Genomic DNA, 22177 nt, shown 5'->3' on the forward strand with positions numbered 1-22177 from the left:
ATTTTCCAGAGCAGGAAGCAGACACTCATCATGAGTATCAGGTGAATAATGTCACTTCAGTTGGACTTTGTGAGCGGTAGTTCACGGCTTGGGTCCTTAATGCTTATTTTCATGACTATAAAATGAAGCTTGGTACACCTCATGCCTAGGAAGTGGCTTAGCTCGCTCAGAAACTCAGGGACTTGCCAGAAGCCTTAGATAACTAAGTACGATTTGTTTTAACTGCCCTCAGTATCCTAGGTATTTCCTACTGTAAGTATAAGGAAACATTGAGGATACTTAAACAACCATATTTGTTTATCTTAGGTCAAACTGAAGAGGTTTTCCAGAACCACTACTGCAGCTGCATTTAACTTGCTGAAAGGCTGCATTTTGATAGGGTACTTCACTTCTGACTCCATGATCATAAACGAAAAGAGGTGAGCTCCACAGAGAAGTGCGCACAAACCTGGGCAGATGTCTCCAGACACTCCCTCCTCAGGTGTTCTTCATCAACCTTGGCCTCAACTGGGCCAAGTCCTGCATAAGGAGGAAGCCAGAAGGCAGAAGAAAATCACCAACATTCTCTCCCTCAAATTTCTGAGAAGGTAATTACCTGAAGAGAGACAGATGTCCAGACAGGTTTTGCCTCAAGAGAAGATGAGATTCTCCAAGCCTGTGAATCCGGTGTCATAGGAGGGCAACTCCACCAAACCTGGAGGCATCTGCTCTGCTGGGTGACACGTGAAGTGATGCTCTGCAGGTCCTCCCCTCCAGCAGTGTGGGCTCATGCCAGGTGTGGGGGACGGCCGCCACCTGAGTCAGGAACAGTGTCTCGGTTCTGCAGGATACCCAGTGCAAGGTAACTGTGACTACTGTAGAGACATGGTGGTATTTTCACACCTCATTCTTACTCCCTGGTACAGTTTTCTCAAGTCATTTAGTCTACAACCCTTTTTCCTAAAAAAGGTAGGGGGAAAAAATGGGAAAAATGAGAAAATTTGGGCCAAACTCATTCCAACAAGGAAAACCCAACCAACCAGATATTGCCATTTTACAGCAGAAACTTGGAGAGCAATGGTGCTTCAGAGCATGCATGAGGCTCTGGCTGGACAATGAGGGCATGAGGAGAGCAGGCCACACATGTTAAAATGTCCTGACCAAGGATCTCATCCCAGAATTTGATTGAAATGCATCCCATTGCCCCTTTTGCTACCTGAATAGGCCAGATCAGATTGCAGCACCACCAGGTATCTAAATATAAACTGATAGCAAACCAATTGGTCTGACACCCTAAGGTTCCAGCCCCCTTTTGGTAGGAACTGTAACTGCTGACCAGATCCCCCAAACTGGCACACGGTGTGACCATGCTGCCATACAGCCCCTGTGTGCAGGAAGGGCTTGCACTGACATTACAGGCTCAGGCAAGTTGAGGGCAATACCTCAGCCTTCAGCCACAACCTTGCAAGATACAAATCACCTCTGCAATGCTGTCAGAATGACTCATGTTTAACTGTAACAGCAACTGGCAGGGCTGAGTGTGCAGGGGACCACCTCTGTGTGTGTCCCGACCTGCACATCCACTGAATGCTGACTGCTCTCTCTGCTGGCCAACCGAGAAATGGGATTTTCTCAAGATAGACCTGGTCACATTCAAGTTTGCAAAAATGCGCTGACCAAGCAAATGCATGCCAGAAAAAAAGTGTCTATTTTTCTAAAGCCATAAACAGCTGAATTAAAAGAGGTTAGTTATCAAATAAACCATATTCTTAGGTAAAAAGCAGCAGCAAAGATGAGAAAAAGGCAGGAGAGATGTGGGTGTTCCATCTCATGCTGCAGCTTACTGCTGCAATAGCCTGCTGGAGATGGGAGGAACCACCTGTGAGATGGGATATGCCCCCATTATAAGGCTATCAGAATCTTGCCCTGTGATGTCTAGAAATAAAAGGCTTGGAGAATTTCCTGATCAACAGAATACAGTAGTTGGGAGATTGTGGGATTGTGAGTAACTGACCTGAAAGCAGGAAGGTTTCTCCTCGCTTTCTTCAATGCCTGACTCAAGGATCATCTAGTCCAAAAAGCCATCACTTAAGGGCTCTAAACTCATAAAAACTGTAATAACTGGACAACAGAAAGACATCATTGTTGAAAAGGACAAGGTAAAGAAGGCTGAAAGAGAATGGAAAGCTAAGCTGCACTAGGAAATCATTGTAGTGAAAGTGCCTAAGCAGCACACCTTTATCCTGGACACAGTGGGACAGCATCTAGACACAGTAAAGATTAGAAGTCTCAAGAGCTATGGACAGCATGGAGTATAAGTGAGCACAGGCTGATCATGTTGTGCCAGTGCACCCCAGACAATCAGCCCTCAATGCTTTCCTATCATTCCCTATCTCTCAGTGGCATGAGCCCAGTTCCCCTGCATCAAGGAATGAGGCTCTCCCTAAGCACCACTTCAGCTGGGTGGCTGCACTGGAGCTGCACCTGAGGACCAGCAGTTGTGCTCTGCCATACAATGTACCCCACACATGTACATATGGCTGTGGTATGAAGTTGCTGGAATCGTAGGTGTTTAAATACATCACTGGTCACAGAGCTGACAATTAGTGATGTCTGGCAATGAAGTTGCCTCCTTGCCATCAGATTTACAGTGGAAGTTCTTTGCTTGTAGGTACAAGCAGAACCTGTACTTCTGCAGGTACCTGGCAAAGTGGCTCTCAGCAAACTTTACTTTTCTGTCTGCGACTTACTGTGGTGTTCAGTGGGGAGAACACACTGGTGGGGCCACTTCGTGCATCAAATATGGGTTGACAGCAGAGGTTAAACACAGCAAGTTCCACAAAATAGTCTGGACTAGGGTTACCTGGAGAAAGGACCAAAGAGGGGAGGGAAGTCAGTCCCTCTGATGAGACACTAGGACTAATCAGCATCAGAAAAGAGCTGGTTTCTGATAATTACAGTGAAGTGAGTAGCTTATCTTTGTATTTCAGACCCTAAATGAGCACTTGATGTATTCCTGAATTCTTTCCTTCTGATGCCACCTGAAAGGCGATGAAATGTCCCCAGACTTGATGGGCTAGAGAGAGCACCACACTATCACCATCCTCAGCACTGAATTGAATAATTCTCTGGCTTCTACTGATCCCTCTGGAATGACCTTTTACAAGAGCCACAAAAAGGTAGTTAATTATAGAAAAGCTATAATCACACACACACAGCCTGCTACATGTAAAATTAAGCACCTGTTCAGAATGATTACAGAGAAAGAGGACTAACTCTTCACATTGATTTTTTTTTTTAAACTTGCATATTCTGAAGAATGGTTGTGACTGTTTTCTTAACAGCCTTGATGCTGAAACTAGATTAAACCAGACTCTTGTGTCTTGACCCCCACTAAAGGGAGTGTGTCACAGATTTCAGGCACCGGAAACCAGCTGAGGTTAAATCAAATGACATACTCAAGTAGGGAGGGATGAGAACCTCATGTTCTGTAACAACTTAAAGGGCCTGTTGAGCAATGCACAGGAACTCTGTGTCTATGAGATTCAACCACTTGAAGGGTAAGAAGTGCTTAACACTACCCGTTCGTCTGAAATGTGGATCTTTACATTCTCACATCTGCTATGTCTAACTCAGTACACTGGCAGCTGCACAGAGCTGAGCTGCTGCTCTGCGCTGTCCCAACCAGCCTTAACATCACTCAGAACTAGTAAGTAACAACATCTTCATTCCCTCAGAGTGCCTGCTACATCAGCATCAAGCAGAAAGAGTTGCCATTTCATCCAAATACGGATACACCAGACCTTTTACACAGGAGTATCTGGTTAAATCCAGCTGTCCCCTCTCGGGAGGGTTGTGTGCACCAGTTATCAGGAATCCCGAGTTTCATCTCAGTTTCTTCTGGTGACGCTGTTTCAGAGTGACAGAAACTGCAGATTAACTGTCCCACTCCAGAGGGGAGTGTCCCAACAACCAGACAGGAGTGTCCCTCCTAACTAGTCCATGCTGGCACTCAAGGAATATTGTGTAGTAGCAGCCTATCTGCACAGGCAACCAACTGTGCTCATTGGGTAATAGAAAGTTCCCATATTCAGCAGCCCTTATGATACAGAAATAGATGAAGTGAATCAATCCCACAGTTGTTCAATTGGCTGTCTCTGATGTTAGTATGCTGAGTGAATTCTCTAGAACCAATGAGGTACAGTAATACACTATATATATAACAATAAACCTATGTAACATATACAAGATCCTTACAAGTTCTGATATTTTACTTTACTTACAAATAAAAGGACCCTTTAACACTTAAAATCTTTACTGTGCTTTTCCTCACAGCAATGAAGTGAATCACAAATGTTTATTGTAGTCTCAGTCCCAGTAGGTTTCCAAGGCCAGAGTGGCTAAAGCCCCGAGCAGCCTGGTCTGACCTGATTTGAACAGGAGATTGGACTGCCTGACCCTTCTTACCCACGTTCTTCTGAGTCTATGATGTGCTAGGGTATAAAGTAGAACAGGTTCAAAGCTGAGAATTAAAGACCCCATTTTAGCCCGTTTCTGCAATTCCATGTTTAGGGCACTCTTCTAAGAACGGCTCCAAACCCTCAGCATGATGGCTTTCCCGGGGTGCCCTGCAGGGATGCAGCTTGCTATTACCTCTAAGGATATTCAGCAGCAGACAACCCAGACGGGGGAGGCTTTCTCACTCCCCTCCCCCCCTCCATATGGCCCTGCTGATTTCCTTACACCAGCAGGAGCAGCTGTCTGACCTCATGGCCAGCTACAGGAACCAAGAGGCAGAAAAAAACCCTCAAAAAAAATTTCCTGCTTTCTGTCAGAATTACCCTGAATTACCACAAGGCCAAACAAACACCAAGAGCAAGAAGATGAAAGCAGGTGAGAATGCACAGCCAGCATAAGAAGCAAAAATAGCAACTGCATCTTCCAGGAACTGTCAGCACTAGAACATTTAACTGAAATGGCAGGATTTAATTCTCCCCTTGTACAGCACAGAAACCTGGATACTTACCTGGTTTTACATAGTGCATGGGAATTCACATCTGAACTACTAAATCAATTTTCCCTCTACACTTATGCTAAGTAAGGACAATCATAAAGCTAGTAAGGAAACTGAGATGCACTGTCTGTTTATATATAATTGACAGCAATCATAACATGAAGAAAACCATATCTCACTTTTAAAATGTGACAACTTGCAGCAATTTAGGCTACAATGTTCAGTATTTTATGCACATATTTTTCCAAAAGCTTTTTTTGCAGCTCTTTTCAGTTTGGGCATAGTAGCTGGAAAAGCAATATGCTTATGGTGACACGTCTGCCTTTGACTTGACATTAAAAACAAGTGTATTCTTACATAATTAAAATAAAGGTTTTTATTCAGTTCATGATATTTCTGACTGGGTGTTCTATTTTTCCAAATACCTACTCCATGTACAGAAATGTAAACCATAAACACAGTGTATGAGCAGCAAAACAAAACACATCCACTCAGAAGCAGAAGAACTTTGTTCACTTTACTGTCCTTCCAAGGAATAGCTGTAATCAGTCTGACTGCCAAATCGATGCACAAAGTCTGGAAGGGAGAACACTGAGCCCCATCCCACTTCAGGGTTCATACTGATGAAATCATCCAAGTTCATCTTGGAGTCTAAGAAAGGACCAGAAAAAGAAAATATTTAAGTCCCTGATGCAGGTTCTGTAGCACAGGTATACATCTTTCAAGAAAACATTCCAAACCCCTCTTCAATAGTTCAGTTCATTCCAGCAAGATTCCACAAATTGTATGGTGGCACAGAAACATCTGTTTCCAGTCTCTGAAATACTGCTTTTGCCTTGATTCCCCTCTCTTCCCATGGCAATAATCACAATAAAAGACTAGGAAGCCTCCAGTAAGTCACTAGAAACGAGCATGTGTGGGTAAGGTTTTTCCCTACAACAGCAGCCTGGAAGGGTCAAGTAGAGTAAGAGAACTGGAGCACAAATAACAACCAACACAGGGAAGTGCAATGCAGTCTTCCTGCACTCACACAAATGGAATGACTCAAAAACAGGGGAGATATTATGCATGCATTTAAGTTCTGAATCAAAGTCAACAGAGTCAACTTTTGCACTGACCACAGAGGGATGGGCTCACAGCAGTAGTCAGAACTGCAAGTTGCTTATTGTCTCTCAGAAGTGATTAGCCCCTTGGCAAACCTGGAGTTTGTTACTCTCTGGATTACAGTATTTGTTTTCCCTCCAGGCCTGAACTTTGTCCTCGCTGAACACGGGCCCACTGCAGGGCAGGAATATGCAGAGGGGAGGAGCTGTGTGACCTAACCCAGCCCCCAGCCTAGAGGGATGCTCAGGTGAAGAAGAACACAAACTAGGCTGGGGGCAAATACTTTCTTTTTGTGAATCCTGAATGATGGAATGATGTCAGGGTGAAAAGTTTAACTGCCACAGTTTCAAGAGAAAAATAACCATGACTGCTCTTTGCCAGGATTTTAATCTGCTCTGTTCCCTGCAGGAGGGTTAGAAACCATTCTGTCCCATTCATGGAACCCAGAGAGCTCACTGGAAAAGTGCTGGCGTGCAGTTTTGGGTTTAGGTGCCTTATACATCCTTTTTCCAGAGTTGATCTGGTACAAGCTTTGCTGACTCAGAACCATGCTGATCAGAGGTTCAGTTCTGATGACAAACCTCTGTGGGCTTGTTGTTTTAGGTTCTCACTGATGATGTGGGCAAATAATCTTTTTAAATGCCCATCAAAAGAAAACTGGCAGAGAATGAGTTCAAGAAACAGAGTGGTAAAGCCACTGTTACAGGTTTACTTTACAGATTTACTGTTAACAGCTCTTCCATTGTATTAAGTATTTACTTTACCATGGATGATTCATGTGTGCATTTAAGGATTAAGAATCAAATAAGAGGAGGCTCTAATGAATAGATTATAAAATCCAAAGGACCAAATTTGCTTCAGCTGCAAAATGCTTGGGTAACTAGACTTATCATTATGGACAGTGTAAGAAAGGAAAGGAAGATGATATTCAGGAACCCCAGACCCAGGAGTCCTAGGCTTAATCCAGCCCCTGCAGGCCTCTGATTCACACCATGTCTATACTACAGCACAGCTTTGTGATTTGCCTAATCCCAACTATCACCCCTTCTGAGTCCTGGCCCCTAAATCTTTTCTTGTTAACCTGTTTGAACTCTGCATATGTAAAATCCTTACTCCACCCAAGCATGATCTTATTGCTGAAGTGAGTCTGGCAGAACAGGGACAATTTCTGCTTATGTGGGAATTTAAAATAGCACAAGCTCAGCAGTTTGCTGTCGTAGCTCAAGAACAAATTAGTAGTGGATAAGAGCTCTTGCTTGCTGGTAGACGGGTAAATCTGTTTTCTAGTTCCAAACTTGTCTTTTCCTCCTAGATGCTTTTTCAAAATTAATGTGATTCTTCATATACTTTAAGAGTAAATAAATAATTAATTGTCTGCTTTATGTGCATTGAGCATAGTAAAATAATTCATTCAAAATAAAAACTGTTCTGTGAATGGTAAAGCAGTCCAAAGGAGATTGTTCCAGCAGTTACAAACACAGCTGCTGTTTGCAGCTTGGAAGTTGCTATCACAATGCCCGTAGGAAATGAAATATTCTCTAACTTCAGAAGGATTGTGGCAGATTGTTTTACCAAAGCAAACAAGTCCATTCCTATGAAGAGCGCTGGCCTAAGAACTTGTCAGTAGATGGCACTGGAGCAGCACGGGAGATAGCCATAGGAGAAAACTTCCTGAGACCTCTCCCGTTTTATCCGTGTAACAACAGCCCCTCTGTGCTGCTCTTTCCGCACCCGTGCATGCCGTGTTAGACCTTACAGCGCTAGGAAACGGCTCGGCAAAAATGCATGAGAATACCACAAAGTCCTCCTCCTGAAGCAGATAAGAGTGACAAACTGGCCACAATTACTTCTGTGCAATAGCTTTTTCTAATTTCTTAAGGGAACAGGTACAACAACAATCACTGTTGAGCTCAGCCTTTGCCAGTGGTGGGTCCATCCTGGAGCTGGCTGGCACTGGCTCTGTTGGACATGGGGGAATGTACAAAAGACACATCGGAAGCTACAGCTGGCAAACCAAGATGATCTCTCCAGAAAAGCAAGCATGTATCCTACATTTTTACAAGACCAATAGCAGCAGAATAATTTTCTTTTCATATTTACATTACCCTTGCAGTCTTCCTCAGGCGCTGTGACTGTTATACTAGCTTGCATTTGTGCATGCTTAGGAGCTCATCTTCCTCTTTGACCAAACACACTTTGTTACATACACCCCCTCACAAATGAGACCTACCTATCTGGCCCATTCTGGGATTCCTGCATAACTTTATTTTTGTTTAAATCAAGTCTGCCACTTTTACTCTGAGCAGAGATGAAATAAAAGGCCAGGCAGTATCTCAGGCATTGTTAGCCATCATATTTATGGCTTCTGCCAACAGTAGTTAGAAAGCAGCATTTAAGCCAAGCCTTGGCTTGGCTCACAGACCTCGGACTAACTCAGCATAACGACAGCTGCCCAAGGGGTGCTGGAAGCAAGGAAATCTGGAACAAAGCCTCCAAGATCAGTTCTGCTGATGCCTAAAACCTTGGGGGCATCTAAAGAAAGTTGGACTCTTCAGAGACTCGTGTAAGTGTCCTCCTCCCTTGTCTGAGCAGGGAGGTAAGTCAGAAGGACTCTTCTCACTCTCAGCTGGGGGACTGCTGTCTCCACAGCTGAGATATAACTGACTGTGCAAAACCATCCTGGTTGATCTCAATGTAAAACACAGCTCACCACTTTAAATTATCTTTTACAGAAAGTGGTATAATTTCAACAAGCCACTCTGGGAATTTAAATATTTCTTAGTTGTGTCTTTATTGTATCTATCTATTTATTCATTACTTCCACAAAAGCTTATGAAGTAAAGACCTAACTTGACAGACTGGAGTTTTATTCTCAAATGAGAGCAGCAGAAGATTCCCACAAAGTGCATAGGAGCTATTTGTATCCCTATCAGTGCCTTTTCACTTTCACTAGGATCCTGCCACCACCTCAGAGAGGAGATACAGAAAGCAACTGCAGACATCTGCTGGGCCACCTTCTAACAGATTTCCTGTTACCTATATGTTTGACACACAGTGTCTCCAGAACTTCTCAGCTGTCCTACTCATGCTCTTCAAAATAAAAAACAAACAACAAAGTAAAACCCCATCGTTATTGACTACCAGGAATTTTATTAATAATAAAAAGAACAAAAAGTTTTTACAAATTAATCCAGCAAGTGTGCTACCAAACACCTAGGGAGAACTGACATTCAAGCCAGCACTTTTTAGTGGTAGAGTTGCTGCTAACACTTGTACATAAGCCACACCACCATCTGGAGTAATTTTGAAATGCACTGAACAAGTTGCATTTTACACAGGCTTGCAGTTAGGAGGGCTGATCTCATCCGGAGTCACAAACTAAACAGAATCAGACCTTATTAATTTGTGGAAAGAAAATTTAAAAGAAAATACAAGGTCGGGTTCACTAGCTCTAGAATAATTAATGTGTTCACCAAATCTAATTTTCTTAGTTTTTATTATTTGAACAAAATACCCTCTTTTCTTTCAAGAGGAGATCATTGGCCAACAGGTGGGACCAGGGGAATGTGCTGCAGCTCAGGTATGTTTATTCCACCAGAGCAGCTTTGAGGACAGGACAGTGTGAGAAAGCACTGTGCAGCCAGTTAGGTTGGCCAACCTCTCCTGGCATCCATGGCAGCAGAGCAGAACAGGTCAGAGCAATGCCAGTAAAAAACACAGAGGCCTAACTCTGGGAAACAGCTAGAGCAGAGCCAGTTCCAAGAGGCTAATGCTTAGCATGTAGGTTCTGAGGAGACACTAAGGAGTCTGAGAGGGGTTTTTTTTAATTGTTTTATTCTTTGGACTGGAGTTGTATGTCTTTTAGAAAAACACTTTAAAATGTCACCCTGTGCCAGCTTCCATTTTTTTAGGCATAGACTGGCATTTATGACTCCATTTAAGCTTATATTTTGATGATTTATTTTGCAACCCCATGAACAGGACAAATACAGTTTAAGATTTATTCCCTTTGAGTTACTAGTAGGACAAAAATGTTTAATGTTAATGATCGAGATTGCTCAATTCAGTTCTGAAAGGTTTTGGTAGCAGGGGAGGGCTGTAGGGGTGGCTTCTCTAGAAGGTTCTCCCATGTTCCAACAGAGCCAGTGACAGCCAGCTCTAGGATGGACCCATCTCTGGCAAAGGCTGAGCCCATCAGCGATTGTTGTTGTACCTCTGCCTTTAAGAAATTAGAAAAGGATATTGCACAGAAGGAATTATGGCCAGTGAGGAGCGAGAATGTGTGGCAGAAACAACTCTGCAGACACCAAAGTCAGGGAAGAATGAGGGTCAGGACGTGCTCCAGGCACCAGAGCAGGTATTTCCCTGCAGCCTGTGGTGAAGATCATGGTGAGGCAGCTGTACCCCTGCAGCCCATGGAGAAGCCTCAGGCTGGAGCAGGTAGATGCCTGAAAGGAGGCTGTGACCCCCATGGGAAACCCATGCAGGAGCAGGGTGCTGGCAGGGACCTGCAGGCCTGTGGAGAGAGGAGTCATGCTGGAGCAGGTTTGGTGGCAGGACTTGTGACCCTGTGGGGGATCCATGCAGGAGCAACCTGTACCTGAAGGACTGCACCCTGTGGAAAGGGAGCCACACTGGAGCTTCATTAAGATCTGCAGCCCATGGGATGGACTCACACTGGCGAAGTTCATGAAGAACCACATGAGAGGAACCCCACACTGGAGTAAGGGAAGGACTCCTCTCCCTGAGCAGCAGCGACAGAAACAACCTGTGATGACTTCAACCCCCATTCCCCACTCAGCAAGGAGGGAGGAGGTAGAGAATTGGGAATAAAGCTAACACTGGTAAAGAGGGAGGAGTGGAGGAAAGGTGCTTTTAGGATTTTTTTTGCTCATTATCCTGCTCTGATTTTGACTGGTAATAAATTCAACTACTTTCCCTAAGACAAGTCTGTTTTGCCCATGACAGCAGTCAGTGAGTGATCTCTCCCCATCCTTATCTCAACTCACGAGTTTTCATTGCATTTTCTCTTCTCTGTACAGCTGGCAGGTGAGAGTGATTGAGCAGCTTTGGTGGGCACCTGGCATCCAGGCAGGGTCAAACTGCCACATACATCAAAGAAGACAGAGGAAACAGAAAGAATATAAAAACCTTGCACCTTCTCAAAAGCTTAGGAATTTGGCTACTCTAAATGAAAGTAAAAAACCATAAAACCAAAACAAATCCATTCTGATAGAAATGTACCTCACAAATAAATTTGTATTAGAACAATATGGGGTCAGTTCTGTCAGCCATTACACTGCAGTCACCTCTAACACAAAATATGTAAGTAATTTAATCTTATGCAAACACAAATCAACAAGAAAGCAGAATGTTCTATCTAAGTGAAACGGCAGGGAGAAAACAGTTATCTGCAATGGAATTTGGCATGGACACGAACATTAATACCCAAGGCTCTTTTATGATAACAAAAGGTCTACCACCCAGTATAACATCAAGTTAAAAATAAGGCAGCTTTATGCCTGATAAAACTGTGCTGAGACATTACAGTTGGACCCAGACTCCTTGCACTCACAGCACTGTGCATGTTGAAGCACACTTCGTTATAAAGTATCTCAAGTTAATATAAAGCGAAGACAAAAAAATAAAGCTGGATGAACTGGTACTAAACGAAAGACAACTTGAACTAGATGTCCTAGATCTGACACAATCTAGTTCTCTTCTGACTCAGACCTTCAAGCTCCCTAGTGAATGACTTTTTACCTTCAGTGGGTGCAGGGTAACAAATTTCTTTCAGCCAGCTGGCCAGGAGACCAGAGCACATCAGCACAGAGCTACAATACTGTGTCCATTTGGAGCTCCTCAGCATAAAAAAACCACAAAACATGGACATACTAAAGCAGACCCAGAAGAGGAAAATCAAGTCGTTTGGTGCAGAACAACATTTATTCAAGGAGAGGCTCAGAGAACTGGGTCTGTTTAGTCATAAAAAGAGAAGATGAAGGGGACATTACTGCTGCCTACATCTACCTGAGCAGAGGTAGGACAATGGAGCCAGAGTCTTCTTGGAGGAGCCTGGCAACAGGACAAGAAATGAAAAAGGCAAGTTGGAACACGGGAAATTCAGATTATATACTAGGATTTTTTACTCATTTTTTGTTTACCATGACAGTTGTCAAACACTGGAACACTGTCCACAAAGGTGCTGGAATCACCATCCCTGGAGGTGCTCAGGGCCAGACTGGACAGAGCCCTGGGGAATCCTTTTTTTGGGCAGATGTTGAACTCGATGACCTGAGGACATTTCATTCAGCAGGGGAAGGTATAGAGCAAAGAATGATAGCAAAAGAGGAAGTTAAAAGCTACATATCCTTCACTATCTACCAGCATCACAGAGACAATCTGGAGGCTGGCTGAGGCCTGTGGCTGCTGCTCACCAGTGAGGAAAAGCTCAACTAGACACGACAGGTAAGGGGAGAGTTACAAGGTCTGGAGTTATTTACTCCAGCTAGAGATACACGTACACATATGCAACTGTTCGAGTCATTATGTAACTTACTACCCACAAGTAATGGTTTTTTACTCTTGATTTGAATAGAATTTTTTGCTTTCCTGGTCTGACCTCATCTATATTCCTCACACTTTCATTAGCTCTGAGCCATCAAAACAAGATTTCCACAGACAAAAAAGTTCTCAGCACCTAGGAGGCTCCAGCTAACAGAGAACCATTCACTGTAGTTCAGAAATCCTACACTCCCTACAATACCTTTGCATAAAACTCTGCTGAAAATAATAACCAAAAGTTAGAATTCAAGGTGCTTCATAACCTGGATTGTATAGAAAACACCTAAAGCCTCATAACAAAGACTACATCTGTGTTTCTGCTCACTCTCATAATTCATTTCTACTCTCATGTAAAACGCAAGCTTCCTTAAGAGCCAAATCAAAGACTAAGAATTAATTTCCCAGCAACTTAAAACCACTTGGAACTAACAACAGAATGTTTCTTTGACCCTCCCTTCTCTAACATAAACACGTAGCAGCACTGCATGACTAAAAATCAACAAAACCAAACATGCAGAGCAATAACATGGAAACTTTCAAACTCTTTCAAAGCAAAATGTCACCATGCTTTCCTTGGACAAAAATGAGAACAAACACACACACATACACACAGAAACACACACACGGCAAATGGTACTCAGCTTGCAAAACACATGATTAGAATAAGCTGAAGTGCTGTGTGATAAGAATGCTTTAAGCAGCTCCACAGAAGAGATGCCAAGTCTATACCTCTCTCTGCCTGGCCCAGAGGCTTAGCTAGGCTACCACTTAGAAGAGGCTTAAGGCTTAGGGAAAAACTTGCCAACTTGCCAGTGACTTAAAACATCCTGGGGTCCATTCACCTGGTAGAGAAACCTCAGACATTTTATGCAAGTTTAAACCCACCACACTGAGCAGAACCTGAAAATTTACTCTTGCCAACACTACTTTGTCAGAATGGGATCTGTGTGCTAGAGCGTGGTATAATAAGTGGGTGAAACACTTTGTGAATAACCTAAGCAAGTTATTTGGCCTGTTTGCTTCAGTTCCCTACTGTAACAAGAGAACAGTATTACTAACCTCTCACTCTCTGCTCAGTTTATGAGTATCACTAATTAATGTTTGATACCAGTAAAAGCCAGAAGACATGTTAGACTATGTGTTCAAAAAACAGAGTACCAAATGCTTCATAGCCCTATTTTTTCCCATATGAAGTAATTAAGCTGAATGGATAAATGTAACAGAAGTTATTTATTTCCCATGTGCATCCTGGACTATTTCATTCAGCACTGTAAGCAGCAAGAAGGGGTTCTGGGAGCTCACCTGTAGTTTCAATGCAAGGATATGGAGGAGGAGGTTTTTGCCATTTCCCATCTGCATCTTTCATATGAGATCTGTCTGAAGCAAATGTCTTCAAGTACAAATCTGCTCGAATCATTCTGATTTTTCTAAAAAAAAAAAAATCCAAATCATTATTAAAAGATGCATGTACACAATACTGCACTAATCACTCAGAACAAGAACACTTTCCTGTCATCAAGGAGCACTAACGTCATTAAATACACAAACCACCAATGTTGGGCCAAGTTGTGAAGTTACAGTAGGAAAGAAAAGGACTTTTGATGACTAAACTTTTTTGATTTAGAAAAGTAACACAGTGCATTTATTTTACTGGAGTGTAGTAAAGAAACCTCTGTCACTAAGCATACCCAAAGAGAACTTCAACTTTGATTTCATGACATAACATCCATAGTCTTTATATTTCATGTCATCACCTGTGAAACTCTGGACGAAGGCTGTCATCCAACCTAAAGGCCTCCACACTGTACACATCAAAAGGACATGGAAACGGCAACACTGTGTCAAGATCATAAATGAAGTTCTGCTCCCCACCGGAAACATGAAGTAGAATAACGTGGTAGTCCTGGGAAGAAGGGTAGTTGCCGTTAGTTAAACAGCAATTACTGAGAAACTGGTAAAGATAGCGGAATAAAAAAGATTTAGAAGCATAGGTTCAGATCCATTTTTTAAAGCCTGCTTGCTGCCCTTGAATATTAAGCCTGTAACATTTCTGGCACCAGGAGAGAGATTTCCTAATGTCCATCTTGCCCATCTGCTCTTCCAGAAACCTTGCTATTCCTTCCCACTTCTCTGCAGCCTCCTGGGATCTAAGCCAAGACAGCAAACTAAAGTGTACACTACTCCTAAAAAAACCGAATCTCTCTCATGCTCCCCACCAAACCACAGAAGTTGTCTGGTTAGGCACTTTTTTATTAGACCCAGTCATAAATAAACTCACAAGATAAGATGATAGGTTGACATTAAAGTTACCTAGTGATCTCTTCTATTAAGAGATTTTGTAGCTGTTGCAGTAACACGGTCTGTGAATTTGAGTGTCGAGTGTTCAGCTGCCAGAAGCACCTGAAAAACCAGCACACCACTGAAAAACCAGTGAATGGCTCAGATCAGGAGGACCACAGGAGTAAGACAAATTCCTGTAGCAGCTCTTGAGGCTGGGAAAAAAAAATCTGTGGGTACTACATCACACTTTTTCAAGGCAACTATTTTATCAAGACAATTGGGTTATGCAGTGCAGTTTTTACTCCTTAACTTGTAAGAAATCACAGGTGGAAGTTTGGGGATGCTGCAGGTACTGACATTAGGTGTCAAGCATGTGCACTGCTGTTCTCCAAAATTAAATTGAAGGTAGCCCTTAACAACTTACTTAAATTTACATTGAATCCACTCACAAAAAGGGTTGAGAACTGTCTTTGGACACTTTCAATATTAAAACCACAAAGAAATTTGAAGGAAAAAGATTTGGGCAATATACTTTACCAGCCCAATACACATACGCAACTATATTCAACAGTATTTAAAAAAACCTATTAGAGAGCATAAGAAAAATTAGCTTACAAGCTTCACACAACCTATGATCCACTGAAATTTCAAAGTTAAATTACCTTTTAATCTATTAATTTTTATGAGAAATCCACATTTTGCCATGGTCTTTCCTGACTCTGCTACTCCCTTTTAGGTCATCTCTGTAAAACTTGGATCTCTTTTTAAACCAAACCTCTTTTTTGTTTGTTTGTGGGTTGTTTTTGGTAAAGATACCAATATTTTGGAAGAAAGACAATGATTCAGAAATCAGAAAACTTCAGAAATTTGCAGATTACTTTGCAGAATTTCAGAAACAGAAATTGCCACAAGAAATATTTTTTTCTGTGCCAGATAACTGAAAGGACTCTATGCTACCAAAGAATTCTGCATCAGCAATTACTGAACTACATTAACTGATCAAATGACACTTCAAAGCCACTGTTTATGGGTCTGTTTAAGTGCTGACACCTGATTACATATATAGCTTATATTGTTCTATCATCTGGCAGGCCTACATAAATATTTTCATCCATCTACAAGTACAGTAATCTACCTACAATTCTACAGGGCTGGAAGACTCAATATCCAGGTAATAATTTTCACAAATCTATTATGCATTCTTACTATAATTAAGACTTGTCACCTGTAGGTTTTACTGACTGCCTTGCTATTAGTTTATGAGGGTTGGTGCAAAGGAGCACCAGATTTAGGCTATTTATAAATCTGTTGTAAAAGAATTATAAATATTAATGCAAAACTATGCAATGTGTGAAGTTTGAAGGGACTTTAGGTCATCTGGTCCAATCCGTTGCTCAAGGAGACTCTCCTACAGCCAAACGCCCAGGACTGTGTCTGGATAGCTTCTAAAAATCTCCAAGGATGGAGGTTCCACAACCCCTCTGAGCAACCTACTCCTGCTAAAGTGTTCCTTTCTGTTCAGATGGAACAGTTTGTTATATGCCCATGTGTGATCCTGCAGCTGTCAACTACAGGGGCACACACACAAAATTATTGAGAGTAATGAATGCCTTACCCAGACAACAGGCTCATCTCCATGTCCAGATTTCTGCTTCCAGAGTGGAATCTGAAAGTTACAAATGAACCTGAAGTGAATAAAATCGTGCAGATTAATACAGATTCATTTCAGGTAAATTGGTTAGTTCTTTGATAACCAATCAACTTCCTCAGCTTACATCTGTGCTGTGGTAAGATTTTTTTTTTTTTCTGGTTTCTCTCTCAGGAGCATGAAATTGGAGATACTATTCTGGGCCACGTTGAAAAAAGCTGTCCAGAGAAGTGATGGCATCACCATCCCTGGAAACATCCAAATTACTTAGGGATATGGTTTAGTGGTGGACATAGTGGTGCAGGGTCAACAATTGGACTTGATGGTCTTAGAGGTCTTCTCCAACCTTATTAATAGTTCTATGATTTTGTAAAGATAACTGTTCTCCTAAATTGACAGATTACAGACAGAATTACTCCCACAGCTCACAAGGATACCATACCTCATTCCACTGTCCTGAATGCAGCAAATATTTAAAAGATCTCACACGGTGTGTTCGGCATACCTCCGAGCCAAAGTGAGCTAGAAGACGGGTTTGGACTGTATCTCACCCACAGGCTGGGCAAAAGGCTCACTCCCCAACACTGGGCTGTGGCCGAAATCACTGGGACCATGTCTCGCCTACACTGGGCTGCCATCTGAAGGCCCGAGCCTTTGACTCTGATCATATCCCATTAACTCACCATCCTCCTATCATTGGATATGAAAACAGCATAAAATTCTTCTAAAGGGTAGCGATCCTGACTCCTGATGTAGTCACAAAGCTTCCAAACATTTTCTTCGCTGAAAAAACCAAAATGGATAATTTATTTTGTTTTCCTCCAACTACATTTCTCGTGACGAGAAACGAGAGCAGGAGCGGGATCACCCGCAGCCGCGCCAACACCGCCGTCGGCTCCGGCTCCCGGCGGTGTGAGGGGACACCCTCTCTGCCCGTCCCCGTCCCCCTTACCAGTAACAGCTGGTGTAGGCGCAGGCGGGGCGGGGCGGCACCGCCGCCTCATAACCGGCCTCGGGCCGGGCCATGGCCGGCCTGAGCGGGGGTGAGGGCGGCGCAGGAGGCGCCGAGCCCGGCGCGGGCAGCCGCTACGCCCTCCCCGAGGAAACCGCGGCCATCCCGGCTCGGCGCGGGGACTCCGTGGGTACGGCCGGAGCGGCGGCGGGAGGCGCAGGGACCCCTCAGGCGGGGCGGGACGAGGCGGAGCCACCAAGCCAACCCCGCCCCAGCGCTCCGAGTTTTCGGCGCCAAACGCGTGTGGCGCGCGCGGCCGCAGTGCGCCGCGTCTCCTTCCGCCGCGCGGGCCGGGAGCAGCGGCCGCAGGGAAGAGCGGGGCGGGAGGGAGCGCGGCGGAGGGATCCGGGTAGCGGGATCCGGGTGGCGCGCGCGGCCGGGCGGGCGCGGGTCCGTGTCCCCCTTGCCATGGTGGTCCTGCGGAGCAGTGCCGCCCGCCCGCCCCGCATGGCGGCCCGCGACAGCCGCTGCCGCCGGCCACCCTTCGACCTCCTGGACTCCAGCTCCGAGTTCATCTCCCTGGAGTCCCCCGCGCTCAGGAGCCACCGTGTATGGACGCGCTCCGGGTCCGCCAGGGCCGCGCTATCCAGGGGGACCAGGAGAGCCGAGCAGGCCGTGAGTGCCGGGTGGGGGTGGGGCAGCGCGGCCTGGTGGGCAGCACTGGGCCCTGGGCCCGGAGAGGCGGCGGGGGGGAGCCGGGGCTGGCCGGGAGCTGCTGGGAGGAGCTGAGAAAGCACTGCAGAGTGGTGTTCCGTGGAGGTAAAAACGGGGAAAACTGAGTGTTTGGGACAAGCGGCTGCGACTGGGGCCGAGTGAATAAGCAGCGGCCCGCCCCTCTGTTCCCGGCCGCCCCGCGACTAAAGGGGGCTCGGCACAAGCCCTGGTCCGGGGGCTGTGGCAGCGTGCTGAGAGCCAGTCTCTGGGAATACAGACCTGCATCGCCTCATGATTTGGTGTGTTGTATGTCGTTCTCCAGCCCCGTTTGTTTTGGTTCAGTTCCTTATCTGAAAAAGTTACCTTGAAAAGATCTTAGAAACCTCTTTGCTATAGTTGCAGTAATGCTTATAGAGTGTTCTCTGTTTAGATGAGAGAAATGGATCAAAACCGGCGCGACATGAAGTATATGAGACCTCTGAGTTCGTTCTGGTTGGCCCGAAGGTGTTGTTAAATACTCCTTAGTTAGGTGTATCCAAATAGTACTTAGATGCTCTAAAAAAGAAGCTGTATAGAAATCAGGGCTCATTTGTACTTAATTAAAGTGCATAACCTAAACCGGTGAAAATGTTACTTGGGCTTTCTATAATCTTGATCTACGCTACCAGAACAGGCAGACAGCTTGCACAATGGTAAAGGATAGATACCAAGTGGCCTGTGCTCTCTGCGTCTCAGCATTGCAACTGTAATTACTGAATCCTTTCAATTTCCATTGTTTTTAACATAGCTTTCAGAACACTAAAACTTTCCTCTGCTTTTCCAAGCCAGGCTCTACTCTGCAGGCTGTCCTGCATTTCTGTGATAAATAAAGGCAGAGCAGATCTGACTCAGAAATGGTCTGCTCTTCAGGGGAGCTTGCCTTGGAGTGATGCTTCTCAAAGACTGTTTCCTTCAAGCAGAAGTCTTTCAGGAGTCTCAGGTGTATGGATTAATTTTATGTTTTTGTATTTTTTTCCATTTTATTCAAGACTACTGAAGTAAGAAGGAAAAAGTCCTTGTGGTAGTGGGATTTTCTTCCCCCCCCCCCGCCTTACAAAGAGTCATGGAATCTCCTTGAAGATCACTGCTTAGTTTTTGCAGTCTCCACTAGAAATGGTTGTCGGGGGCTTGTTCAGCCTTTGCCCAGGCGTGGAGGCTGCAACATTATGCAGATAACACTGCTGGCATGTGTTCTCAGTGGGGCAAACAGGAATGAGGAAGCTAAATGTAAAGTCATCCCTGAAGCCAAAGCAGAATCATTGTTATGAAACTGCTTGTAAGGTTGTTCTTTGGTTTGGGTTTGTTTGTTTTTTGGATTTTTTTTCTTCCTTTTTGTAGACCTTTCCCATGCTTTGAGCGTGAAGTCATTACCTCATTTGTAGGATAGCTGGGCTCTGCTGGGAGTTTTAACTGTAATGTAGAAGTGCTCCATCTGACAGAGATCATGAGAACTGGTGCTGGCTTTGTGTTCAAGTCCTGATGCCTCTTTCCTGTCCTGTTGATGTGCAAGAACTTGGTGACAGCTTTTGCCTTGTTTTTTTTTTTTTTCCTGATATCAACATATGGTTTATCTTTAGTTATACAGCTCATTTCATCCATAGACAGTAAGAAGTATACAAGAGCAGATCTAAGGTAAACCAACATCTTGGGTTTATTCTCTTCCAGATTTCCAGTCCCAGTACATTTCATGAGTGAGTCTCTCAGTGAGATCCAAAGTGGCTGCTATCCCTTTGGAAGCTGTGTATCTCCAGGTCTATAACCCTAGTATAATCCCCCAAACTGAACAAGTTTGTTCTTGTGACCTATATTTGAGGGCAGCATGCTCCAGAGCTCCCTTTTTGTCTGGACATTCTGACCTGTATCAGAAACAGTGTGGCCAGTAGGACCAGGGCAGTGATTGCTGTGCTCAGCAATGGTCACACCTTGAATCCTGTGTCTAGTTCTGGCCTCTCGTGACAAGACAGACATTGAGGTGTTGGAATGCATCCCAAGAAAGACAACAGACCTGGGGAAAGGTCTAGAAAGTAAGTCATATGAGAAGCAGATGAGAGAGTTGGGTTATTCAACCTGGGAAAAGGAAGACGCTCAAGGAAGACCTTATCTCCCTCTACAATGCCCTGAAAGGAGGTTGTAGATGATCAGCCTCTTCTCTCAGGTAACCTGTGGTAGGTCAAGAGGACACAGCCTCTGGCTGCACCAGGGAAGGTTCAGGTTGGACATCAGGAAGAAATTTTTCACAAAAAAGGGTGGTTAAATCTTGGAACAGGCTGTGCAGGGAAGTGTGGAGTCACCACCCCTGGAAGTGTTCAAGAAATATCTGGATGTGGCACTTAGTGCTGTGGTTTTGCTCACAAGGTGATGATCATTCAATGGTTGCACTCGATCGTGGAGGTCTTTTCCAGCCGCAGTGATGCTATGAAAGTGACTTGGCAAGCTCCTCTGCCAGCTCCCTTGTACCCGTGGGTGGGATCCCATTGGGCCTGTGGGTGTCCAAGTGGTGTCCAAGTCACTGACTGTTTCCTCCTGGATTAGGGGGGCTTCATTCATGCTCTCCTTCCCTATCTAGATGCCATGACGACTGCTGGTCTTACTGGTAAAGAGGCGAAGTACTTCTGCCTTTTCCTCATCAATTATCGTATGTTAGTCTGTGCATCAAGTGAAGGATGGAGATTCTCTTTAGTCTTCCTTTTCTTGCTGATGTATTTGTAAAAACGTTTTGTGTTGTCTTTTACAGCAGTAGCCAGATTAAATTCTGTTTGGGCTGTGGTCCTTGGAATTTTCTCCCTGCATAACCTTATGACATCCTTGTGGTCCTTCTTCACTCATCATCTCCATCAATGAGTGGAATTACCTCTTGGTAACATTAGTGTGAAGAAGTAGAATAATCTTGTCTGTGTTCTGCCCTTTTCAGTGTGAGACTTAGTTTGGCATACTCGTAATGAGACCTTGGGTTGTAAATGGAACAAGCTGCTTCCAGTGGTTGTTGCAGCTTTCCTCACACTATAAAAGTCAATAGCATCCAATTGCAGAAACACCAATATGAGCAAGATGAACAACCTGTATCTTGAGTTCCCTTTGGTTTTCTGTGGATAAATGCTACCCTCCTGAAGGAAGTCTATTTATATCCCTCTGAATGCCATTATAAATGGAACAAAGACAGGAGGAAAACTTTTCTAAAAAGATTTTAATCCCAGTACTAGGAATTTTTCTGTTGCATTAAAGATATAGAAATCTAGCAGAAAATGAACCACCTTGGGTTCCAGCTGCTCCTCAGAGATGAGAAGAGCTGGGTGCAGCTGGGCCTAAGTTCTGATTAGAGCCCATTGGACACTATCAACCTGGCTGAGTTCAATAGGAACTTTCTGGATCCAGGTTCACAAACAGTGGGGGTAATTGAAGCGACAGGAAAGCAGATTCTGAATTGCTGGTGGTAAAGACACCAGCTACAGAAGGAAAAGTGACAGAGATCTGTTGGCAGTAGATCTAAGTAAATATTCCCTGGTCTGCTCTAAGACAGTTGGGAGGCACAAAGCGCACCTTTTAAAGGTGTCCCTTCAGGGACAAGGAGTGACACAGTCCATCAGCTGATCCAAAGCAAGTAGAAGGGTTTTCCTCTCTATATATAGTTTTGTTTGGTTGGTTGTTGCTTGGGGGTTTTTTTGCCCTAAACTCCTCCTTTTGTATTGTAATTTTTGGCCCTTCCCAAAGGGGTGGAACAATGCAGCACCGTTCTAGGTGATATTTTGGTTACTGGGATCACTGAACCAAGTTTGAAATCAAAGATTATGGGTTTTTTCTTCGAAATCTGGTGTGGTTTTTTCATCATACCTATTTCTTGGTGCAGAAGTGGTTTGAGGCTTCCCTGCCTCCTTAGTTGCGACTC

At 44.2% G+C, this 22177-nt stretch overlaps 2 protein-coding genes across 6 annotated transcripts in view; one reads left to right on the top strand and one right to left on the bottom strand.

Annotated features, from left to right (window-relative positions):
* Positions 1–2681: 2681 nt before the first annotated feature.
* Positions 2682–17678, bottom strand: NTAQ1 (N-terminal glutamine amidase 1). 3 transcript variants are annotated; one of them, XM_040055180.2, is made up of 6 exons: positions 17542–17678; positions 17273–17372; positions 16557–16607; positions 14416–14564; positions 13964–14088; positions 2682–2842 (listed from the first exon to the last, which is right to left on the bottom strand). In XM_040055180.2, the coding sequence occupies exons 1-6, from the start codon at positions 17613–17615 to the stop codon at positions 2697–2699; spliced, it is 645 nt and encodes a 214-aa protein (XP_039911114.1). In that variant the 5' UTR covers positions 17616–17678; the 3' UTR covers positions 2682–2696. The 3 variants fall into 3 exon arrangements, with proteins under 3 accessions (XP_039911114.1, XP_039911147.1, XP_039911124.1); XM_040055213.1 differs by having other exon boundaries at positions 16557–16626; positions 17542–17578; XM_040055190.2 differs by lacking the exon at positions 2682–2842 and adding an exon at positions 5352–5644 and having other exon boundaries at positions 17542–17676.
* ATAD2 (ATPase family AAA domain containing 2) overlaps positions 17610–22177 on the top strand; it is a 30604-nt gene continuing 26036 nt past the window's right edge. For 2 of the 3 annotated variants that reach the window (XM_058419470.1, XM_040055147.2), the window contains exon 1: positions 18001–18216. In XM_058419470.1, coding sequence (XP_058275453.1) covers positions 18010–18216 — 207 coding nt within the window. In that variant the 5' untranslated portion in view covers positions 18001–18009. Of the gene's footprint in view, positions 17732–18000; positions 18217–22177 lie in introns of those variants that run through there. The other variant, XM_058419471.1, reaches the window with a different exon arrangement.

This window comes from Hirundo rustica, chromosome 1 (assembly GCF_015227805.2).
Source record: "Hirundo rustica isolate bHirRus1 chromosome 1, bHirRus1.pri.v3, whole genome shotgun sequence".
Lineage (NCBI taxonomy): Eukaryota > Metazoa > Chordata > Aves > Passeriformes > Hirundinidae > Hirundo > Hirundo rustica.